The following is a 24,349-nucleotide window of genomic DNA, read 5'->3' on the forward strand; positions in this document are numbered from 1 at the left end:
GTGCAAGGGGACATGAGTTGGTGTTCATTAGTTCAAGGAGACATGTGCCTTTGCTGGGGGGCATGCCCATGGTGGGTGGGCTGCCTGCGGGACATGACCAGGGATGCAGGGTAGTCCCCTGTGGTGTGGGCTGCCTGCAGGGGCCGTGGAGGGTGTACAGGGTACACCTGGGAGGACCCACACTGTCAAATCACATGTGGAACTTCCCGCGCACCCCTGAAATACACGCGCCTAGGCTATTCGCGTGTGGAACTTCCCCTTCCCCCGCACCCCTGTAATACACGCGCCTAGGCTATTCGCGTGTGGAACTTCCCGCGCACCCCTGAAATACACGCGCCCAGGCTGTTCACGTGTGGAACTTCCCCCGCACCCCTGAAATACACGCGCCTAGGCTATTCGCGTGTGGAACTTCCCGCGCACCCCTGAAATACACGCGCCCAGGCTGTTCGCGTGTGGAACTTCCCGCGCACCCCTGAAATACACGCGCCCAGGCTATTCGCGTGTGGAACTTCCCGCGCACCCCTGAAATACACGCGCCCAGGCTGTTCGCGTGTGGAACTTCACGCGAACCCCTGATATACACGTAGCCCGCTCCCCCAGACCCGATCGCGTGTGAAACTTCACGCGAACCCCTGTGATGCACGTACCCTGCTGAAATCGCGTGTTAGACTTCCCGCGCACACCGGTATACACGCACACGTATTTTTTGTCAGCGGGTGTCCGTGTTTGTGGGTACCCCTTTGCACGTCTTTTTTCCTGGAGGGCCACAGTATGGGACATTCATCATGGCAGTATATAGGTGCGATTTGTTGGCGCACCTTTTGGCGCACATTTCTTACAGCCGCAGAGACGCTACCACCTGCTTTCTTGTGGCGGTCGTGTTTGTGCCTGTGCGCTGGTTTGAGCGTGCGCTTTTTTCCCCTATTCTATTCCATGAATACGTGTTGTAGGCGAGCGTGTGGGCGTTCCGCGCACTTGTGCCCTGTACTTCCCCCGTGACGCCCACGTTTTGGCAAGTTGTTCCCCATTCCGAGTGTTACGCCCGTGTTCCGCCTACTTTTGTTGCGTGCGCCGCGCTATGTGCGATTTTCGCTGTGGCCTGTGCGATTTTCGCAGTGACCTGGCGCACGCTGTTAGATGGCCTGTGCGCCAACGTGCGCCGCGCACTTTTTATCGCACATCCGCTGGTTTTCTCGCGCACGGCCTTCCATGAATCGACGTGCGCTGCTTTTCGTGCGATTTTCGCAATTGCACTGCGATTTTCGCTATTCCACTGCGATTCGCACGTTTTTGCCCACTTGCGCCGCGCTAATTATTCCATGAATCGGCCTGTAAATATATAAAGGGAAGTGGGGTAAGGGGTTAAAATGGGTCGGGATGGTGTTGGGGTGGCATTATAACGGTCGTTAATCGGGGGGCTTTGCCCAGGTGTTTTGCCCGTGGTTAAGTGTACAACTCTGTAATTGTGGTCCGTAAAATCACATATAACCGAAAGGAAGTGTGGATGTCACTTCAGGGATTTATACAAGGGCATCGAACCTCAAGAACAAATTGAGCCCACCCTTTCTATCAAATAAGGCCAGAAAACAACGCACCACTTGGTTGCAAACAACAAGAATTGGCTTCTCAAAATGTGGGATGTGCACATGTGCCAATATGCCCATAACAATACCCAAGAATTCAATGCAATGAGGGGAGTCAAAATAAAAATTAAAGAAATGATCAACTGTAGAACGAAGTATGTTGTGAATGCAATCATATGCAAATGTCAGAAAATATATATTGGCAGTAGAGTAGAATAAGAGAAAAGAACCACTGGATATGGGAGCATCTGTATACTGTGGGGACTCAAGACCCCACCCCAAGTTCCCACTTGCAGCACATTGGCAAACGGTCTATCAGTTGGATGATAAAAGAGACCCAACGTTTACTGGATTGATGAAGGTCATCCTCGGAAAAAGAGAAGGAGATAAACAACTCAAATTGCGTTAGATGGAGGCTAAAATGATTTGCAGGCTGCACACGACAGCAATTGGATTAAACTCAGACAATTAAATGGTGGCATTCCTATAAGTAACATGTATGCAGTAACAGTAATTACCTGGAACTGTCAAATCAATATTATATATTGTTTCAGATTTTTTATTAGACTAAATTTGTGTACAACCAAATTAGGAGATGTATGTATAGATACATGAATGTAACTAATCCTAAACTAATTGTTGACGTTGAGTAAGGCGGAATACATATGAAGAAGAGACTCACACTTGGTAGAATCAATTATGGGCTTCCTTTGAGGGGTCCTATTAGCTTGGTCAACAATATACAATCCATTTTGAATAGTCAACAATGATTTTGTTAATTAACTGATAATGAAGAATTATTGATATACTGTGCTATCTTGTAATGATGAATATAATATTGAACAGTTAGAATGATTATCTATTCATGGTTGCTTTGGGAAGCAAATTAATAATGAATCAGCAATGTGTATATTAAATATCTACCATGTGTATAAAAATGCACCCAAGATTGATACACGCTTGTAGGTAGTTACAGTGTATCAGTAGGTAGCCATTGTGTTACAGACCTACGTGGAATATGCATCTACGCATGTACTTGTATACATAACATTATCCAAAATGTCCTAATCTAGAATGTGTCACGTATGGCGTGTGATGTCACAGTATACACAATAATAAATACATCTTGAAAAATGTCGGCCGCAGTAAAACACGCAGGCGGCACGCCGCAAGGATTTAAGAGGATTCTAGGATGAGCAAGGTAAGAAACAAAAGGATTCAAATATTAATGATAAGAATTTTCGCTGACCATTATAAATGGGGGGGTTTCCCAGCATACGATTGGACAATGAGAATTTAAATTGATAAAAGGCATACAGTGCAAAACCCTTTATAGAGCTGGGAAACAGTTAGAGAATAGACTGTGTAAGCATCAGTACTTTAATGGATAGAGCGACAGAAGATCTTATAAGAAAAACAATCTTTGTGAAATTTGCAGGTCTGGAAAGGAATGTATCCTTCAAATAACATTTAGTTGAACAATGTGCAACTATATTTGAAGTTAAAGATATCGAGGTGAGCTCAATTTATGGTATACTCTATGCACATGTTTGGAGCATTATAAATATTAAAAGAAGGAGTTGGAAATATGCTCCTAAGAAATGAATTAATGGATGAATGGAGCCTAAATGAATAGTGTGCATTTACAGGCATGAGGGAAGGGATTCTCAATGACATGGGTGTGTGCCTCCTCCACAGTAGCACTTAACATAAACACGGGTGGTATGCAATGTGCAAAGTTTAATGTATAATGTATTTACTGAACTAATGAAAGATATATATCTCCCATCTCTGTGCCCTCTCAGATCCTCCCCATTGCCCACCTATATGTGCCTGTCTGACTGTAATTGAATTGAATATCTTGATTATGTTTTGATGATGTTAATAATGACTATTATGAAAATAATGTCACATGGTTTCATATTTATGTATTACATGTAATGTGTAATGATGGACTATTAGCCCTATCTTGATGAGGACCATAGGAGGTCAAAACACATGTTGACATAGGGGAAATTAGTTAATAAAACACCTGTCAAGAAACAACCAGTGTTCTCAAATTAATTATCTTTAAGGACAGGTGTTAGGGGAGTTCTCCTAAAGTCCTATCGTAGTAAGACTTTAGTAAGCTATCCCAGTGGTTTGCAGATCCCCAACTGTTAGTATCAGTCTGTACTAACTCAGGACCTTGCTAGAGTGGCAAAGCAGTCAGGCTTATCTTACTCAGCTTACTCAACTCAGCTTTTTTTCCTTTAGTACTAAGACATTTATCCTTACACATTTCATTCCGTTTTTCAACAGTAAGAGTTATAAGAGCTTTTGTTTTATAGTTTTCCATAATGGACACGATTTAGTACTTTACAGTATATTAGCCTTGAGGGTGGATTCTTTGGGTGCAATACAGACAGGTGCCAATGTAATCCAACCTACACAAATCCCACCAGCTGTAACACCAGTGTTAGGGGAGTCTTCCTTAAGTCCTACTTGGTAGTAAGACTTTAGTAAGCTATGGCAGTGGTTTGTAGTGCCCCAACTCTTAGTATCAGTCTATACTAACTCAGGACCTTGGTAATGTGGCAAAACAGTCAGGCTTATCAGTAGAGCTTCAGGTTCTAGAGGCAGTTTTGCAGCACAAGTCTTTTCAAATAAAAAATGCAACCCTAGCTAAAAGGCAGTTTGTAACGGCTTGTAAAGCAAAAGAAATCAAACGTTCCCGTGGATACTTTCTAGCCTTTAGGAAGGATACACGAAGGCTAAACCAACGAAGGAGACCCTGTTAAAGGACTCGCTAAAGACACCCAAGCAGTGGCTTGAGTCTGAAGTAAGAGGGGGTTGCCCTGGACACCTCTACGTTCACTCCAATGCTCTGCAGCGACTTTCTGGAATCAGGTAAGCAATATCTTTTTCCCCCACAGTATTTTAGGTTAGAAGAAAATGTTTGTGCTCGATGCTCCGCGATGTTGCAGCTCTGGACCCGACCTCCGGATTCCTTGGTCTGATGAATGAAGGCAGGCCAATGGACGGGATCTTTCAGCAGCAGTGTCGAGGGAAGACCTGGGGCATGACTTTCAACAACTTCTTGGTTCACTGTGCAATTTTGGTGCCTTTTCTGCAGCGCCAACAAAGAAAGCAATTTGCCCGGTCAATCTTCTTCGCTTCCTGCAGTCCAGTACTCTGATGAGGGGGTCTGGGTGACTTGGATCAGATCTCTGGAGTGTCCTTAAGGGCTCAGCCTTTCCAGAACGATGCACTCGAAATGGGCAGTAAATCTCCTGGTACGGGGGTTCCGCAGCACTGGAAACTCACAAGATCTCAGGAGATGATTCAAATCAAAGATTGTCTTGATACAGGGTGTTCCTACCAGCCAAAGGGAAGGAGTCGTCCTCTCAGGAGCTCCTCTGCCACACAGAAAATTGAGTCAGGACAGTAGTGGTAACTTCACTGTGTTGCAAAGGGTCTGCAGGCATCTCTGGTCGTCTTCTTCTTCGGTTACTTCAGCTTCCAGGGGTCAACTTGCTTTTAACTCCAAAAGCCTCATCTTTTATACAGTTACAGCACACACTCCTCTACAATCTCTCTCAGCATTTTACAGAAAGGGGCTTTTGGCTGTACAGTCAGGGCAGCCAGAACCCCAAGGCAGCTGGTTCTATTCAGGCACTCGGGCAGACAAAGTATGGGGGGTGGAAAACTCCTCCCCCACATCCTGCCTCCCCAGACACTCTGGAGCCTAGGCTTGGACATCCAAGGATTCCCACCAAAGGCAAAAGACACACACAGGTCTCCCCCCTCCCAGAATGGTAGGGGGAGGGATGACAAAGAACAAGCATACTAGAAATGGTGAAAAAAGGGGGGGCAAGTTGGTACTTGGGTCCCCTTATTGTGCACTGCCGAGGCTATTGACATAGCCTGCGGTATAACAATTACACAATAGTTGGTATAACACATCCACTGCCATCAGCCATAACTAGGAGATTGTCTATGTGACTAAAAAGTCACAGGAGCAGAGAGAAGGGGGATACTAGGTATCTCTTTGGCACTCCACATAAGCTGGTGTGTGCCAATCTCTCAGACTATAATGTTTCAGGAGTGATACTAAGTATCTCTCTATCCTTAAGCACTGTAGTTACTTGAGGATATGAAAAAGAATCTCAAAGGAGGACCATAAGGGTCTCCAGCAACACTGCCGCCCATAACGAGCTGTGCGCTGCAATAGTAATATACAGATGCCTTTAAGAGCTATGGAGTAGGCAGGTTCCATGGTACAGGTAGAATACAAAGAACAGAGTTCCAAAAGACAGTGCACACAAGATTGAATGAGTGGAAAAAGGCTCCACTCATTCAGGATTTAAAGAAAAAGGTCCAGAAGTCAGCAAAAAGTGCTGGGGCTCTCACTAGGAGAGGGAATAAAGCATAAAACGGATAAATCTCCCTAACACCAGGCGCATGGCAAAGGGGTGACTTACCTGTATGTAACATTAATACATATACAACATCTGTAGTCATTACACTGTGCATAAACAATGCAAACATATAGGTGTACATTTAGCAAATGAAACTGTAAATACTACCCAAAGCAGCACAAATGCAATACACGTTAAAAACACAAATAAATAAAAAAGTTGTATTAAAAACAGACCAATATTGACACAGCATGTTACATTATTTTGACAATACAGCATTTTAGAGCAAAAAAAGAAATGTTGCAAAACAAAAACAGGGTGCGTTAAGTTTACCATGATATTTGATTTTAATGTAATAGTTTTTAATTAATTAATAAAGTGTATTATGTTGTTACCTTAACGTTATTATTTCTGATGTTTGTAGACTTTACGTGTTTGCTGGTTTAACCTTAACTCTTTTGAATTAGTTCCCAAAACATATGTAAATATATGTTTTCGGTGGTATATGCTTTTCTTGAGTTTTATCTGCTTAAGGCCTGATTACGAGTTTGGCGGCAGTGAAAACAGCCTGTTATTAAGTACTAGCAGTTGATTACCACTCCGTCAAACTCTGAAACTCTTACTGCCTGTTTTTGTGTGCAGGTAATTACTTAAACACGAAAGCAGTACTTGATGTAGGGACTCCAAAATGGAACATAACGGAAAGCACTGAATTATTTGGAATCATGAGGATATTTCCGGTCACCCAGTAATTACTGCATGTGATAACAGTTAATCAGCTAGGTGATATTGAGTAATTTACTGGGAAGACCTGAACACTCATCTGAGCTAGTGGGCCCAACCAATCTGATGCTCTACATCCAACGCCGTTTCAAGAACAGAGTCATCGTCGGGTCTGTATTTGGCCCACACTTGAATGGATTGCAGTATTGTATGGGCCCCTTCCTGCTTCATCACTGGAAACTTTGCCAACATCCTCAGCACTCTGCTGGCACCTTGAAAACCTGATGCTGCCACCATGATGAAGGGCTTGATGGAACTCACATCTACCCCTGGCTTTTTCTTCTGAAGGATCCTCCTGTGCTGCTGGATCTGAATTCAAGCCATCTTCACCCTGTCCTGTGATCTCTGTTTGAACCTGAACTACCCGTCACTGGCACCCTTGAACCCACTGCATGTGAGCTTTCCACTGCAAACCCTACAGTAGGGCTCATTGTCCCCATGGATTCCCTGTCCTGCAGTTTCTGTGGTGTTGCAAGTCAGAGTATGGGAATCGAGATACCTTATATCTCTTTGAGCATCCCATTGTCCATTTACTTCCATTGGGTTCAAAGCCCTTAAGTTAAAAATATCACCCTTATCGGGCCAAAGGTGGTGAAATCTGGGTCATGAGCCATCTCTTTGATCATCCAGGATCTAGGGTCTGGTAGTCTGCTGCCACCATAGCGGGACGGTCATTTTGAATATTTCTAAAGTGATTTTTATCAAGAACTTGCTGGGCAGAAACACCCGCTTGTAATGGGCTAAACTATCACAAAGCTAGGGTTGGACTTCCAAAGTGTTGCTGTTGTTGCAAAGGTATTTCAAGCCTACATAAGGCTTGTGAAACTATTCTTACTCACTTTTCCCTCCACCTTAGCCATTTACAGTGTAAATTGCCCGTTAATTATGTCGAATATAAAGTGGTAGGTAACCCATTAGGTGTTACCAAATGTAGGGGATATATGTCAAATAAGGATTTTACTTACCAGTAGTGTGCTAATTTTACTGATTGCCTGTGTCTAATAAATACTATATTTGCATTCTGACCTATATGGACCTCTGTTCCTTAACAGGTTATCTTCTTGTTAATTTATATTACAACAAGCCTCTGACCCCAAGCCTAACTGTCAAGCAGCGTTATAATTGAGAGTGTGGTCTAGAACTTAGGTTTATACTTGAAGTACACCTTTAAGTTGGCTTGTCAGAACCCCTCACAAGACTACGCTTTGAAAACTCCTCTTCACACTTACGCTTCAAGCAGAATAGGCCACTACCTTTGCTGTTACTTCCACAAATTGGTTACTTAAAAGGAAAGTTAACACCTCCTTATAGTTCCAGATCTGTAACTCTCTCAAAGTTCTTAAAAGAAAATGTTTCCTTAGGCGTAGACACAGTGGGCAGAAGTAAAGCAGCTGGCATATGGAATATATGCTCATCTGTCCACACCCACAGAGCTCATTACCCAGCTTTCTTCTGTTCCTTTAGAATATGCTGAAAAGCTGACAGTCCTTCTGGCTATTTACTGTGTGTAGATACCCATATCGCTGGTTAGTCTTGTCCTCCCTCTAAACCCTGCCACGTTTCTACTTTTCTCCTGCTTACTGAACCCTCCTTGTGGATCAGAGGACCTTTCCCACCATATCAGCCTATCTGGTGCCCACTGAAAAGCAACTTGGTACCTATCCTCATTCTGGTTGCTCTCCATTGCCTGCCGTATTTTCCATAGCCATTGCATTTTCAGCATACCCTCTACTCCGCACTGTAGTTGCTCTCTTTTCCTCTTCGACAACTAGACATCAAATACAGTGCCTTCCCTCTCCGCTTTCGATTCCCAAATCTGTTTGGAGGAGTACATACCTCCTTGAAGCTGGACGACACAGTTGTTAGGTTTTGAAGGATTAAGGACTTGGATGTCTGGCAGGTGTTGCAGCAAGTCAAGAGTATCCGAATAACCCATGTCTTGGCTGAGCTGATCCAGGTCTGTTCCATGTTCTTTCTTCAAAACCTCCTTTAACTTCCGGAGCTTCAGGCCAGTGGCAAAAGCACTGAGAGTGTGGACAAGTAGCTCCAACACCTTCTGGGGCCCTGCAAAGCAGAGGTGAGAGTTATAAAACGGGCTGAGCTTTTGCATTCCCATTTAATGTTCCCGTTCTACCAGCAATGAACCATTCCCAGTCACTAAACCCGTACAACGGGAAAGTTGGAAAAGGCCCATGTTAAAGAATGAGTAACCTGGAGGAGCAGGTGGCAGGTTCAGATGATTCAAATTCAGCAAAACATAAATAACATATTTGCCCCACCCACATCTCCCAAACAGGGAGAACCAACCTAAATGGCTATGCCTTGTACTTCCACATTTCTCCAAATGACTGTCAAACATTGATTTCACTCTGCAACATGTTAGGGAAGAACTCTATGGGACTTTGAAAGCTTATGCATTGTTCCACCTCTGCATAACAATTCCAGTTAGTACAATAAAAGATATTGAAACCTGCATTTTGTGCGATTTTGAAATTGAACGAACACTGCTTCAAACCTTTATTTCCACTGGAAAAGTAAGGACATGTGTGATACTGTGAATAAACACTGTTCCCACATGCCAGTGGAGGCATCAGTTGCACAATATCCCATATGCATAAGTTAATTTTTTAAGTTTTTTAGCATTAAGTCTTTAGCGCAAGTGAACACTAACAGTCTGAAATAGAAGAGCCTCATTACGAGTACAGCGGTGCAGAGGAAAACAGCTGTAAAGTAGCAGTAATGCAATTAGTGCCACTTTACCACTGCTTTACCGCTCAGCTGTACTATGAGTTCTGGGGTGAGGTGGAAGATTTACCTCCAGCAGAAAGCTGGAGGTAAATCTTCCATCTTCCAGACAAAACCCATCAGATGTACTCTGTGGTATTGCCACTGGAGATCAATCGGCTAAAAATCCCCATGGAGTACTAGAGACTCCAAAAATGGGGACTTACACCACCGGGCTGCTGCTTGTTACTCCTAAGTAAATCCACAGGATCAAGTGGTGGTAACAGTAAATGAGCCTCATCAGAAGCTTGGCGGTATGCCAGCGGTAAATCCGCCGGGATACCACCATCGTAAATAGCATTACCGCAACTCGGTCTGGCGCAATTAGCGCTGGATCCCAAGTTTCCACAAGGCTATAAGTCCCCATTTTTTAAACAGTCCTTAGGACTCTTTGGGACATGCTGCCCGCTATTACCGCGGGGCAATTTGTACTGCGGTAATAGCGCCACAAATGGGCTGAAACTCACCAGATTTACCTCCAGCTCAAAACTGGACGTAAAGCTGGGTGACTTTCTGCCCAACTCATAGTTGGGTGGAGCGGTAATGCAGCAGTAATAGCGTTACCGTTGCATTTTTACTGTTCTGCCCAATTTATGATGAGGATCAATGAGTGGATTTCCTACTGATTTAACACCAAACTCGTGATGAGGCCCCTTGTACCAACCCTATTTAGTAGACTATAATAATGGCAGCACGATAATATAACAGTATCATGCCAGTTTATAACAACCATTGACAAATGCAAAAGGTATGGCTTTTATTACAATACAAAAATAATGCATGTGTTGTGCACGAAGATGTGTTATGTGTTTTGCTTTTCAATGTGTGTATAACCTTGTTCTAAATATCAATGAGGTCTTTGTTTGGGGTAAAGGATTAACGGCTGACCCATTAAACATTAATACCTTCTTGTATCTTTGAAATGCAATGATTAGGTTTTGCAGGGCCCAACGGGTGGGTGTTTGACTGCTGCTGTTGCATGTTGTTTAGCATAGCCTCATCACTCATGTCTTCCATTTTCTGGTCCATGTCTGTGTCCAGATCCTCCGCCTCAAGTGCCTTGACCGTTGCTGCTTGAGTACTTGATGCAAGGCTGCACTGAGAGCTGGAAAGTGATCCTGGAACTTTCTGGAGACCTGCAATCAAATACAGACATTTTAATCAGAGTTGTCATTGATGCTTCACATTTACACTGAGCATTCGAGTAACAGAGGGAAGACTTGAAAATATCCATCCCCTTTCAGCCAGTTTGTCACCCCTTCTAGCTGTGGGAAACCTGCAGGTGTCTCTCTAGCTAGTACCCGGGGATCTGTCATCCAGGTGGCCAGGACACGGCCATTGCTATTGGATCCAGTTCCCCCTTTCCCGACACAAACACTTTTGCACAACACGGAAGACAATGGACTAACACCAGAGCCGTTTACCTCACATGTCCCAATACAAGGGTCAGGCAAAGTCAGGCAATTGACCAGAATCACACACACCAGATGGCCTATTCTTTTCCTCACAGGGATAAAAGGTGGAGCACAAGTGGAGCAAGGCAGACCGCACGACGTGAGAGCTAATTCTGCACAGCAGTTCAAGAGGAGGAGAAACCTGGCGCAGATGGAGAGGTTGACAAGGAGAGAAGCAACCGGGCCCTTTCCGACCAAGGCCTGTGAAACCTCTGCAGATGGAATCATAGGTCTGCAAACAATAGCCAGCGTGTGTTGAAGCAGATGTCTACAGTACATGAGACCCTCCTCTGCTGATAACAAAGCCGAGGAGAGACACGGGTCACTGAGGTACCAACCTTGACTCAAAGAAGTTGAAAGCCAAGTGGTTCATCACAGCCGGTGAGTCGAGGGAAGAGCCGATAAGAAACCAAACTCTATTGAACGATAAATAGCCAACGGCTAATTTGAACGTGTGAGAAGGTTAAAGCTACAATTGACAAAAGAGGGGGAAAGCCAGCAACAGAGGAGTCCGGCACCATGTGGGTGTTCACGCAGGAAATTCTGGGCGATTACCCGTTGGTAGAAACTACTGTATCCAGAAGCACTTGAGAAGAGGCGAAAGAAGGTCAAAGTGGTCATACGGGGGTCTTGTAAAATCCTCTGTACCGTTGAAAGTCTTTGACCGACAGGTGATTGCGAAGCTAAGGGAAATGACTCCTGCATGGTGAAAATTAATACATGAACAGTGTGTTGACAGGAATGAACCCAAAGGAGGGATGTCCACAGTGAATTGTTTGAAAAGACAGTAAGACTCGTGAATGCAAGAAATCCATTGTGAACCCAAAGGAGGGAGGCTAGCGTTTGAAAAGGAGTCTGACCTCGGAAGAGGGAGATCCAGGGGTGGAAAGTCACCACCCAAAGTTCATTGAGAAAGGAATTGTTCAATTGATTTGCTGAATACAATTTGTGGGGTCATCTGCACTCGGAAGAGGGGGACCCAGGGCTGAAGCCGTCACCCAAAGTATATGTGGAATAGAACTTTGTGTTTGTTTGTTGAATGCATCAGGCCCTCGAAGGCAAGAGACTTTTTATTGGAAAGAGACTTAACCATCAAAGTACCCGATAGCTAGTACGGAACTGGCGACTCATGCTGGGAAGGCTCGAGTGTGTGCTTTGCTCAGGAGATCCACCTTGTCCCATGCTCAAAACGTGGGCAAGTGAGACCCCTGGCAATCACATCCTGACTTTGTTAACACTTCTTTCTTTATTGAGAACATTACCCCACAAGTACTGCCTTTTTTTCATTTGATGGTTGACGCTTGCTCCCATCTTAGATTTAGGTTTAGGTTAGTTGTTTTTCCACCCTGCATTTGTAGTTCAATAAACACCCTTGAACTGTGATCACTTGTGTCTGTCTTTACTGTTGCCACCATGAGTTCCTTACATAACCCACAGGACATTTATTTAAGAAGAAAGGGCTTTTTACTAGCCTTGCTCAACTATGACTGATTTCAGTATGTCATAGCTGTTCTATTGGCATGGCATAGTGGTGCAACCAGCATTCAGTGAATTATTCTTGAGAAAAGACAAATCACTGTCAAGTGAAAGAACTTTAAATTTTCTCCCTGCTGGATTCAAAAGAACTTCAAGCCCTCCTCCCTACAATCACTGTCTTCTCCTCCATGTCAGTGATACTGCAGTGAACCATTCCCTTTATTCCATACGTCATGGGATATCTGTTCCATAGAATGTGCAGAACTGGAGAATTTTGCACAAGAGCTAAAGACAAATCAAAATGGGCTTAACGCCGAGCCCAGGACTTAGCAGAAAATCCAGTGGCTGCTTCAAACCCCAGAGACCTTAATTAATAGTCAATAAAAGAGTCTGTGATCAAAGCGCACACCCGAAGAGCCTGACACGTTTCCTTACCGTGGCGGGCATGTTGGCGTCTTCGGGATCGCCCATGCCATCATCAGCGGCTTGGCCCTCCTCCTCCTCCTCTGGGGGCCGCCATGTTGGTCACGCTGGGCATGCGCCGGCGTCAGCTTTCCGTGCATGCACAGTTCAGCTAGCGTTGTCTGTTGCCACGGATGAGCAGTACACCGGCGGATGCCTACCATTGGCCACAGCTGAGCATATTAGCAGTGCGAGCACGGTTTCCAGTGTGTCGCAACCTCTTTTGCTTGAGGGGAATCGCTGCTGAAACTAAACTCAGTTTTCTTTTGCCTTTTTGTTTGCAAAGGTGGACTTCCACAATACACATTCAACAGCAATGGACGGATACCACTTCCCCGATACTAACGTGGATGGATCATCAACAGCGCCAGAAATCAGTTAAACAGGAATCACAGGGAGCACATCTCGACAAATTGCAACGCCTGACTGATTCTACCGAAGCAGAGATGGTGGCCTTGTAGGGATTGAGAGACAAACTATTGGAATTTGGCACAGAGGTAGCAGCATTACAAGCTGAGAATGCCACATTATGAGGGGCATTATCTATGACAACTTCCACTGTTTGTACTGAGAGTGTAGTTGGTCACACCAGTGCTTTGAAGTATGGGGATCCTCAGAAGCTCACAGAGTTCTGTAACCACTGCACCATTCAGTTCATGCTTCGACCTTCTCACTTTTCCACCGACAAAGCCAAAATTGGCTACATCATCAGCCATCTTATTGGAAATGCATTGGCCTGGGTAATACCATATGGGTCATCCCAAAGCCCATTACTTGCCAACTTTGCCAGATTCTAGAAAGCCTTTTTGTATGTGTTTAAATCACCTAATCAAGCTGCTACTGCACAGAGTCAGCTGCTGGAACTCCGTCAAGGCACCCAAGATGTGGTTTCCTACGTCGGTCGATTTAAACAACTAGCCACAGAACATTATGGTCTGAAAACACTCAACTAACCTTATTTCGGATAGTTTGTATAATAAAGTTATGGGGTATTCAGGGAGAATCTCTCTGCGACAGCATTAGGTTCCACTAGACTCACTTTGTAATTGAGCTGTGTCACATTTACAGTGCCAAAGGAGAGTTCCCCATACTCCATATTGAATGGCATTGCTTGTATATGATACAGACATAAATGTGGGGAGGTGACTCTGAATTACATAACAACCGGCACGATAATGCCACTCGTGTAAGTTGCACTGTGACATGGGGAACTTGTGGCACACTACTATTGTAGTCATATAACTAGAGTGGGGAATATGTTCAATCATATGGACTCTGTTTTGATCTAAGTTAGACACGTGCAATTGGTACCAGATGCTTATTTTAACAGAGCAACGAGGGATTAACCCGGGACTGGTTAATTTGGCAAATTCAACTTTCTTGCATGAGGCAGATTCTTTACAGTATCGGGTGAGTAATGCATTGGCAGTGTGAATGGCGCATAGTAAAGCATGGCATTGCTAACAGATTTATTTAGGCAGACCAGGAAGGTTATCCGGTATATGTTAAAGGCTATAAAGCAATCGGTTCTAGGAACCAATATTAGTCACTTTCCCAATTTGTTAATCTTGATTATGGGTGGTAAAATGTATAACATCCTTGCATACATCAGGATGTTAATATGAACTTTAGCATCGCAGGAGATAAATAATATGGGACATATGACATTTGTTTATCGGTTTCAACAGAAACACATTTGTTATGATATTGTCACGATGTAATCTTTACAACATGACATGGAATTGTTAACTTTTTCTAAAATAATTTCCTTTTTGTTCTTATTTGTTTTTTATTGATCTTTTTTCAGCTCGTAATCCTACCCTACTCCAACCCCTTCATCTCTGTCTTGCATATACATATGTTTCTCTGTTGCAACATGTAATGATAGTAGATGTCTGGTTTTGAAAAAGGCCCCTAGACCAGAACACGTGTTAACCAATGGGCATATCTAACAGCAATGAATGAATATGTGGCGCACTCTATAAAGTGTCTTTTGACTTGAAAACCTATTTCGGAGAGGATTGCGGGATAACTATAAGGACGAGTTAATACACATACCTGAAGCTGTGTCCTTACAAGGCTTGATAGAGCCAAGTCATTAGGATCGACCATCGTCTGACAGAAAGCAAAACAGAACGCAGACGATCCGACCATTCCTATACCAGCACAAGGATCCAGGCGCCAAAGTCCATAGCAACGACCCAAGGTTAAAACAGCCGGAGAACCCATGCAGATTGGAGCTTTGCGTGGCCCCCTGACTGAAGCCGAGAGCCGACGTCAGAGGATTAACTGGCTTTGTATGTATTGTGTGAGATCCGGAAATTTTCTGAAGACATGTCCTGTACGACCTGCTAGAGCTCTGGAAAACTGAAAGGCCAACCTCAGGATGAGAAGCAGAGATTGGGCCTTATCAAATTGGAGAAAAGCCTTCCCGAGATGACTGGATCCCTGATGTCCCCGGCTCTTTCGTTCATCTTTTTGGTTTGTCTGACCTGGGGCACTAAACCTATGGAAACTGTACTGGCCACAGCATTATTGGATTGTGGTGCAACGGGCAACTACGTAGATAGGGATCTTACATACCACAGTCTTCTTCCATACCACAGGAAAAAAGAGAACAGAATGCCGAAGTACAGCTTATCGACAGATCACCATTGGCCTCCAGACTTATTGACCATCAGTCTGTGCCCTTACTGCTGGAGATCAACCAACATCATGAAAGATTGGCATTTAATATCATCAAATCACCTGTATACCCGATTATACTAGGGTTGCCTTGGCTCATGACTCATAATCCCAGCATCAATTGGACCACTCGTGTCATGATATTTGCATCAGACTACTGCACCACCCACTGTTGCACCTCTTCATGCGGTCATTCATTAGTAGAAATCGCAAAAACAATTTGTGGAACCGGTTTGAATCAAATGATTTCATGTCTTTCTTTGCCAGAAGTCTATCCGATTTAAATACATCTTTCGGGAGCCTGAGACTATTCCTCTACCCCCTATAGAGTCTTTTAATGCAAGATAAACCTGGTGCCAGACCATGTCTTGCCTAACGGACGTCTCTATTCTTTAACTGAGACAGAAAAGATTGAACTGAAGAAATATCTGTAAACTTGTCTCTCACATGAGTTGATAGCCTCTTCTAAGTCTCTTCTTGGTTCACCTCTGTTTTATGTCCCCAAAAAAGAGGGCACTCTTCGGCCCAGTATCGATTATCGCCTGCTCAATGATATAACCATTAAGGACCGATACTTGTTGCCCCTGATAACAGATATCATGGAATCGTTACGTGAGGCATGAATGAAAGACTGCCTTCAAAACACAGTTCTGGACATTATGAATATAAAGTGATGCCTTTTGGACTCAGCAATGCCCCAGCAGTCTTCCAGCAATTTCTGGATTCAGTGGTAGTCGATTTGATCGGCCGCTCAGTGTGGGTGTATCTGGATGATATCCTAATCTTCTCTGCGTCCTGAGGAACATGTCTCCCAGGTGTCTGATGTCCTATAGTGTTTGCGGCATAACCATCTCTTCGAAAAGTGTCAGTTTCACAAGACCACAATAGGACTCCTAGGGTATGCCGTTGGCGCTGAAGATATCCAGTTAGACCCCAGGAAAGTGCAAGCTATTCAATCATTGGCCTCGCCCCAGGACCTCAAGGCACTGCAACGGTGTGTGGGTTTTTCTAACTATTACAGGGGTTTTGTCTCGAACTTTGCCTTGAAAACACTTGAGTTGAACAAATTAATGAGTACGAAACAACTTTTCGTATGGAACCATAAAGCTGAACAGGCATTCCAAGATCTCAACTCAGCTTTTATTAGTGCCCCTATCCTGCAACATCCAGATAATACCAGACCTTGCATCGTGGAGGCTGATGCTTCAGAACCGGCTGTAGGCACCATACTCCTCCAATCTGACCCAATAACTCAGACAGAATTGCCAGTGGCCTTCTATTCCAGGAAACTAACACCTAGCAAACAAAATGACTTGATAATTGAGAAGGAACTGTTGGCCATCAAGGTGGCCTTTGCGGAATGGCGTCAACACCTCCTCGATGGTGGGTTCAAGGTGAAGGTTCACACAGATCATCGCAACCTTCAGTATTTCCGGACTTAGCAGTGCTCTAACGGGAGACAGGCAAGATGTGTGTCGTTCTTTCTACTGTATAGCTTTTTTGTGACCTACATTCCTGGGTCACTGAATAAGCAAGCAGATGCTCTGTCCCGCTCCTTCAATACCAACAGGGATGCTGAACTGCCCGGTTTCATCTCGTCTCCCATGTCGCATTTCTGGCTCCGATTCAACCTCTTCTTGACCAGGTTTTAAGAAAAACTGCCATAGATATCGAGGTTCCAAACCTGTTGGACAAACCCGGTTTGACAAACCTTTGAACAGCATGAAGAATGGCCTACTGTTCCACGATGATCAGCTTTATAACCCTAACGCAGATCTACGGAACATTGTTCTTTCTCAAATGCACGACTCAACCTTGGCTGGCCATAGAGGATTCCAACTCATTGGCCGACAGTTATGGTGTCCGGAATTACATGAACAATATGTGACATCTTGTTCTGTCTGTGCTCAAATCAATTCTGAAAATAAACGACCGGTAGGCCTTCTTTACCCTTTGGACATACCACCTTGACCCAGGCATACCATCACCACCAACTTCATAGTAGACCTGCCTCCATCAAACGGGTCAGCATGTATAATTGTGGTGGTGGACTGTTTCTCTAAAATGGCACATTTTGTGCCACTACCCGGTCTGGATGGCCGAGATCTTTTGCCATATTTTTCACCTGCGTGGACTACCTGACAAAATAATAACCGACAGATGGCCAAAATTTATTTTACGTTTCTCAACTTCCCTATGTCGCCTTATTGGCATCTCCACTGCATTCAGTTCTGGTTACCATCCTCAAACCAACAGGCAAACTAAAAGAACCAATCAGACATTAGAGCAATATCTGCGCTGCTACAAGGGAAATATTGTCAGGTTCTGCTTTCCTACCCTTTTGGGGGGGGTGTTGCGAGTGTGAGTAGTTTTTATATAAGGCAAGATGGGGTGCTCATCAGGCCTTATGATTGGATGGAAGGGACAAAAGGGCAGACAATGGGACTTTCATTCTGTCAGGCTGAGACCAATTGCCTTTGTCCGCGGAAGCTGCTGAACACTGACAGTCCGCCCAGAAAGTAGCGCACTGAACCGATTCACTAGAGCTGAGCGCGGTACTCTGCCGGGGAAAGGGGAAGTGGATAAAAAAGGAAAATACCAGATCTTCTCAGTTGACTTCTCAACTATCTGCAGGAGGGAAAGAAGTCAATTGAGAAGATCTGGCTTTTTCTTATTTTATCCACTTCCCCTTTCCCCGGCAGAATACCACGCTCAGCTGTAGTGAATAGGTTCAGTGTGCTACTTTCTTAATATAATTTAAGTCTGCCCGAGCTGTGATGAACCCCGAAGAGACTTCCATGGAGGCTTTGGGTGCCATGATAAAGGATTTAAGGCAGGAGTTAAGGATAGCCTATAAAGAAAATATGAATTTAAGTAGAAAGGTAGATGAGTTGAGTGATAAGGTCACCCAGATCCAGGAGGCAGTAGTTAGGCGGGAGGATGCCATATCTGAGGAATCAGGTTCTCCGTCAGAGTTGGATAGGGAGGGTTAGGAGAAAACACCCAGTGGAGGTTTAGGGGCAATGGGAGGCGTTAGGACCTTGGTGATTCCTGTACCTCTGGCGGCACTGGAGCACTATCACGGAGATTCTAAAAAGTTTCAGGTATTCCTAACACAATGTGAGTTACACTTCCTCAGTCGGCCTGAGATTTTCCCTACTGATGCTTCTAGAGTTACATTTATGTTATCCTATTTATCAGGAGAAGCTTCTTCTTGGGCAGGGTTGCTAGTGAGTCAGAAGAATGCAGTGTTGAGACATTTTCAACTTTTCTTGGAAGAGTTTCGGAAGATGTTCGTTAGAGGCAGGTCTCACTGGAGGTGGATGGGGAATTGTTAGAGCTACATCAGGGAAATAGAGAGTTGGTAACTTACATAACCCAATTTAGATCTTTGGTGTTGAAGAGTAAAGGGCTGGAGGAAAACAGAGCTTCTCTCTTTTATAGGGGGTTGTGGGAGGAGCTAAAGGATGCATTGTCTGGTATTTTAGAGTGACCTTCTTCCTTTGATGGCCTGATTGACTTGGCCATACAACTAGATTTTCGTCTAAATTAAAGGAGGGCAGAGCGCCGACGAAGTTAGGGAGATGGTAGGTTACCGGTAAGGGGGAACCGGCCTAAAGTGGAGGTTGAAAAATAGGGAGGTTAAGGTTAAGGGAAATGATCAGTTGTCCAGGGCAAGGGGTCCCCTAACCAAGGAGGAGAAGGCTAGAAGATGAGACAATGGGCCTCATTACACGGTAGGCAGTAAGGGTTTACCGGTACCGGTATTTTACCGGTACCGGTAAACCCTTACCGCCTTACTACGAGGTCCCTTTGCGGGTTGGAGAATTTAACGCCTGCTTTTTGCAGGCGTTAAAAACCAACTCGCAAAGGGACCAGGGAGCTAATTACGGTACCGCAATTTGCGGTGCCGTAATTAGCACCTTCCCCTTTCCCATTATGCCCTATGGGGCAAAAATTGGAATGGGGAAGGGCAATGGGGGAAGGGGGAATTACCGCCCCACCAACCTTGGAATAGGGCGGTAGTTCCCCTTTCCACCAAGGCGGTGCCGGTATTTTACCGGCATGGACCAAGGTGCTAATCGCACCTTGGTCCACCGCCGTCCGTGTAATGAGGCCCAATAACTTGTGTTTGTACCGTGGCAGAAGTGGCCATTTTTTGGGCAACTGTCCTTTCACTCCTAAGCGGTTCCCCACAGCTAAGGGTAAGGTACAACAGGTCGCCAACACCTTGCAGAACGCAGTCCTGCATATAACTGTGAATGTATCCTTGATTATAGATGCAGCAGTTATAGGAACAGTTCCAGTTGTGATTGATTCCGGGGTAATTTTATCGATTGGGGTTAGCTAAAACCTTAGGAATTCCTATTGCTTTGAAGGAGGTGGTGGAGCAGGTCAGAGCGGTTGATGGGACTTCTCTTTCTTTCGGTGCAATTACGCATGAGACAAGTTTGCTAGTTACGGAGGTATCGGAAGGCCATAGGGAGGAGATTTTCTTTGAATTAATTGATGCCCCATTATTGAAGATAATTTTGGGTATGCCCTGGCTCACCTATCCTAGGATAGATTGGAGCGGGCGTGTGTTGGAATTGCAGTCAAGTTTATTGAAGGTTTTTCCCATTTAGTCACTCCTATTACAAGACTTTTGAGAAACGGTCTACTTTTTGTTTGGAATGCTGATGCGGAGGAGGCTTTTGAGGCGTTAAAGAAAAGGTTTATCTCTAGCCCAATTCGGATTCATCCAGACCCATTGAGAGCTTTTTATGTGGAAGCAGATTCTTCGAATTTAGCTATGGGTACAATTCTTTCACAAAGACACGAAGTAACAGGACAGTGTTACGCTCACCTGGTTCCCACAGGGGCGTCGATCGGACCCGGACAGCTGCGGTCTCCACCAACGTGATGCGTAGTGAAGAGATGACAGTCTGGACTGGCCCGCCTAATCTTGTCTGCTGGACATGTAGAAGTATTCTCCTGCAAGTGGAGAAAGGGATTTAGCCACCCGTGGACTTTAGTGATGGCCCACCAACAGTTCTCGTTCTCCCCACTAATCACCTCCGATATCCCCTCTTGGTAAGCTCACCTTATGTTTTTAAATGATGAGCTCTCCATCCTGCATGGCATGCAGGGGCGCGTAGATACCAGTTACTTCACTGGGTTGAAGGTACTGGAGGAGTTCCAGAGGAATATTGACTCCAGTGTCTATAAAGTTCAAAGAGTTCAATATGTCCGATGTTCACTCTTGTTCCATTCCCTCGTTAGGTTGCAGCTGGGTCCAAAAGAATATTGCCTGGAGGCAGCTGATGGCGTTCAGGTAATAGTCTGTATTACCAAACACTGTTCGGTAAAAGTTGCATGAGTTTAACTTGTTTTTTTCTCTCCCTTTATAGGTGCGGCATAGGAAGATGCGGCGAATTAAAGGATAATACCTCCGGTGGTAAAGCAGGTAAGCCTATGGTGGCAAGAGATTGTCTTTGTCGGTTTTCTCGGCTCACCTTGTTATTCCTTTTGTTTTCCCCCCAGGTGCTGGGTTTCGACGAAGAAAATGATGGAGGTAGCGCCGAGTCGAAGGATGCGGTGGACTAGTGAGTATAATGCGGCGCTGCTGCTGGCGAAGCAACGCGTGCTGAAATAATGTCCTTTCCAGGCTCAGAGATGTGCTGGGTCCGGAATCAGGTAAGGAATCAAATAATGTCCGTGATCTAACCTCTTCTCCTTTCTTTTCCTTTTGTCTAGGAGCTCCGGATTCGAGGCGGGCGTGGCAGAAGACTGGATGCTGACTTGCAGACACGGTGAGCGTCACGCTGCTGGATGCAGAATAACGCAAAGCATGGGCTGCTGTTCGGGCGTGGTTTAAATAGCCTGCAAGGTTGTCCCAGATAAGAAGTTCCCCAGAGCCACACCCGAGTAAAAAATAGTCCCTATGATAAAATAGTCCCATCCAGGCCTCACGTTGGCTTGGACTCATTTGCAGCATGGTCTGCATAAGGTAAGTAAAGTCTATGAGCCTGGCGCCTATGGCGCCAGGACTGATTTCTATGATGAGCCTGGCGCCTAAGGCGCCAGGACTGAATCCAAACAGCCCCCAGCCGGGGCTGTTGGGGTTTTAATGAGTATCTGGATGCCTGCTCCCGGGGCTGATGGACTCGATCCGGATGCCCGGGGGTAGGCATCATGACAGACAGCTACATCCAGTGGCTTTTTTTTCAAAAAGGTTTTTCTCGATGGAGGAAAATTATACAAACTCTGATTGCGAACTCCTTGCAATCAAGTCAGTGTTTGAAGAGTGGCAGCATTTCCCAAAGGGAGCAAGGCACACTGTAACGGTGTTGACAGAACACCGAAATTTGTTATTTTTGAAATCAGCAAAGACTTTAACTACACAACAGCTCATATGGTCTTTGTTCTTAGCGGATTACGACTTTGTGGTGACGTTTAAACCTGAGAATTTGAATGGAAAAGTGGATGCATTGTCCCATCAATTTCCGGGGAGTGAATCCAGGGCAACCAGTGAACCCGTACCTTTAATTGTTGCTGAACGCTTTATTCTTGCAGGAACAAAGAAGGTGGATGGCATTCTGGAGGAGGTTCGCAAATGTATGTCCTTATCGCAGATGGAAGATTGGGCTTGGCAGGATCCGGCACGTAGTTTTAAGGAAGGTTTACCCTCCTTAGATAACAAACTTTATTTGCCAAAAGTGGATTTGCGAGAGAGAGTCCTGAAGGACTGTCATGACTCCGTTTTATGAGGGCATCCGGGTTTTCAGAAAACCTTGGAGTTGGTGAGAAGGAATTTCTGGTGGGACAAAATTCGGCAGGACACCTTAAATTTTGTGAAGACGTGTGGTCTGTGCGCAAGCGGAAAACCTGTGAGGAAGCCATGTGGGTTGTTGGAGCCTTTGCTTTTTCCGCCGCATCCCTGGCACACAATATCTGTGGACTTTATTACAGATCTTCCTGCAGATCAAAGCTGTTCATCAATGCTGGCGGTGGTCGATCTCTTTTCCAAGAAGGCGCATTACATTCCTATACAGGGAGTGGTTACCGCAGAATGCCTGGCTCATAATTTCTTGCAAGGTTTAGTCAGGTGGCATGGCTTGCCTACTCAGGATATTTCAAATAGAGGCTCTCAGTTTGTTTCTAAGTTTTGGAGTGCTTTCTGCAGAAGACTGGGTATGGAGGTTAGTTTGACCTCAGGATATCATCCAGAGACTAATGGACAGGTGGAAAGAGTTAATCAAGAGCTAGAGAAATATCTCAGATGTTATCTTCAATCAGAGGAAGGCTGGGTGGATTTAATCTGGTTGGCAGAATTTGCCTACAACAATTGTTGTAAGGTGTTAGGGAGAATTCCAATAAATGTGCTAATTTCCTTCACCTTAGAGACCCCCAGCAACTTTGCGGGATTTTGAGGACTTGATTTTATTTCCTGGAAAGAGTGTGAGCCTTTTTTCCCACTCTTTAATGTATTACAATGTGTGTTTTACTCTTGTGTTCTTTGATTATGGAGTTTTAAGATAACTCCACAGGCATCTTTTCATGTGTGTTACACAGCACCCTCAGTGCAGTAACACAGGGATGTCTTTTTAGACTTCCACAAGGTTTAAATACCATCTCTGGGATAAACTACTGTTTCCCAGAGAATGTAATGTGAAATTGACTTTACTAGTCTTTCCAAATTCCTAGACCCAGCACACACTATCTTACAATAGAGTGCTGGATGGGGTTACATAGTATCCCCTGTGTCTAGATACTCATGTAGCAGTCAAATGCTACCCTTTCCTATTGAAATGGCTGGTGGCAGTGGTTTTACAACAAGCTACCATGATTTTTCCCGACCGCGAACACTGGTAGCTAAAAATCGCGGGAGCCATGTTTTTCAAGATGGCGCCTTAAGCCCCTTTGTTTAAACAGATCCCGGTGTTCTTTTTTGCCGTTTCTTACTGGAAAGGTCCTTCTAGAGTTTGTCTCTGAGCGCCAAACCAGGTTTGGTCCCTTTGTATGTATGCCTTTGGCAGGCTTCAGGACTGAAGACCGCCTCTGGCGTCTGAGTGTCTGGGGTGGGCAGGAAGGGGGGGAGGTGTCCGAAAATCCTTGTGCTTAGTCTCCTAGGAGACCCAAATGCACTCTGGCGTGATTGGCTGGCTGACTGTCCGGCAAGGACAGCCACCCTGCTGGGTGAGTGACAGCTAGGCTGGAATGAAAGGGATAAAACTGTTTAAAAGGTGAGTCTCTTGGACTGGAAAGCAGAGTCGACCACTAGAACGAAAGAACCGAAGACAAGCTGGAAGAGGACAGCTGCTGCAACTCCTGGATTGTTGGTTTGCCCGGCGAAGCCCTGCTGCAGGTCAGAATTGCCAAGTTCATCTCGACAGAGAAGCCCTTTCAAGGACGACTTCTTCCTTTGAGTTGGTGGGACCAATCAACTGGTAAGCCACCGGGATACCATTCTTTGAGCTGGTCAGGTTTAACCAGGAAGAGCCTGGTTACAACTAATGCATGTGGGTCTGGTTTCTTTTCCATTTGGTGTGCATTTAATTTTCCATCACTCCTTTGTTTCACATCCATGATCTGCACCGGCCTGGTCTAGGGACACTGATTTTCTATGGTAGCACTCCATGCATGACGCCCTTAGTTTAACCCTAATATATATATATATATATATATATATATATATATATATATATATATATATATATATATTGGGGCGGTTCTAGCAGGA

General features: G+C 44.8%; 1 protein-coding gene across 1 annotated transcript in view; it reads right to left on the minus strand.

The window, feature by feature from the left end:
• Window positions 1-24,349, minus strand: part of LOC138526778 (uncharacterized) — a 281,718-nt gene that overhangs the window by 137,657 nt on the left and 119,712 nt on the right. The window contains exons 4-5 of the mRNA XM_069637467.1: window positions 10,456-10,686; window positions 8,603-8,830 (exon numbers count right to left, since the gene is read on the minus strand). Of these exons, the coding sequence (XP_069493568.1) occupies window positions 8,603-8,830; window positions 10,456-10,686 (459 nt within the window). The remainder of the gene's footprint in view (window positions 1-8,602; window positions 8,831-10,455; window positions 10,687-24,349) is intronic.

This window comes from Ambystoma mexicanum, chromosome 1q, assembly GCF_040938575.1.
Source record: "Ambystoma mexicanum isolate Mex_15411 chromosome 1q, UKY_AmexF1_1, whole genome shotgun sequence".
Classification (NCBI taxonomy): Eukaryota; Metazoa; Chordata; class Amphibia; order Caudata; family Ambystomatidae; genus Ambystoma; species Ambystoma mexicanum.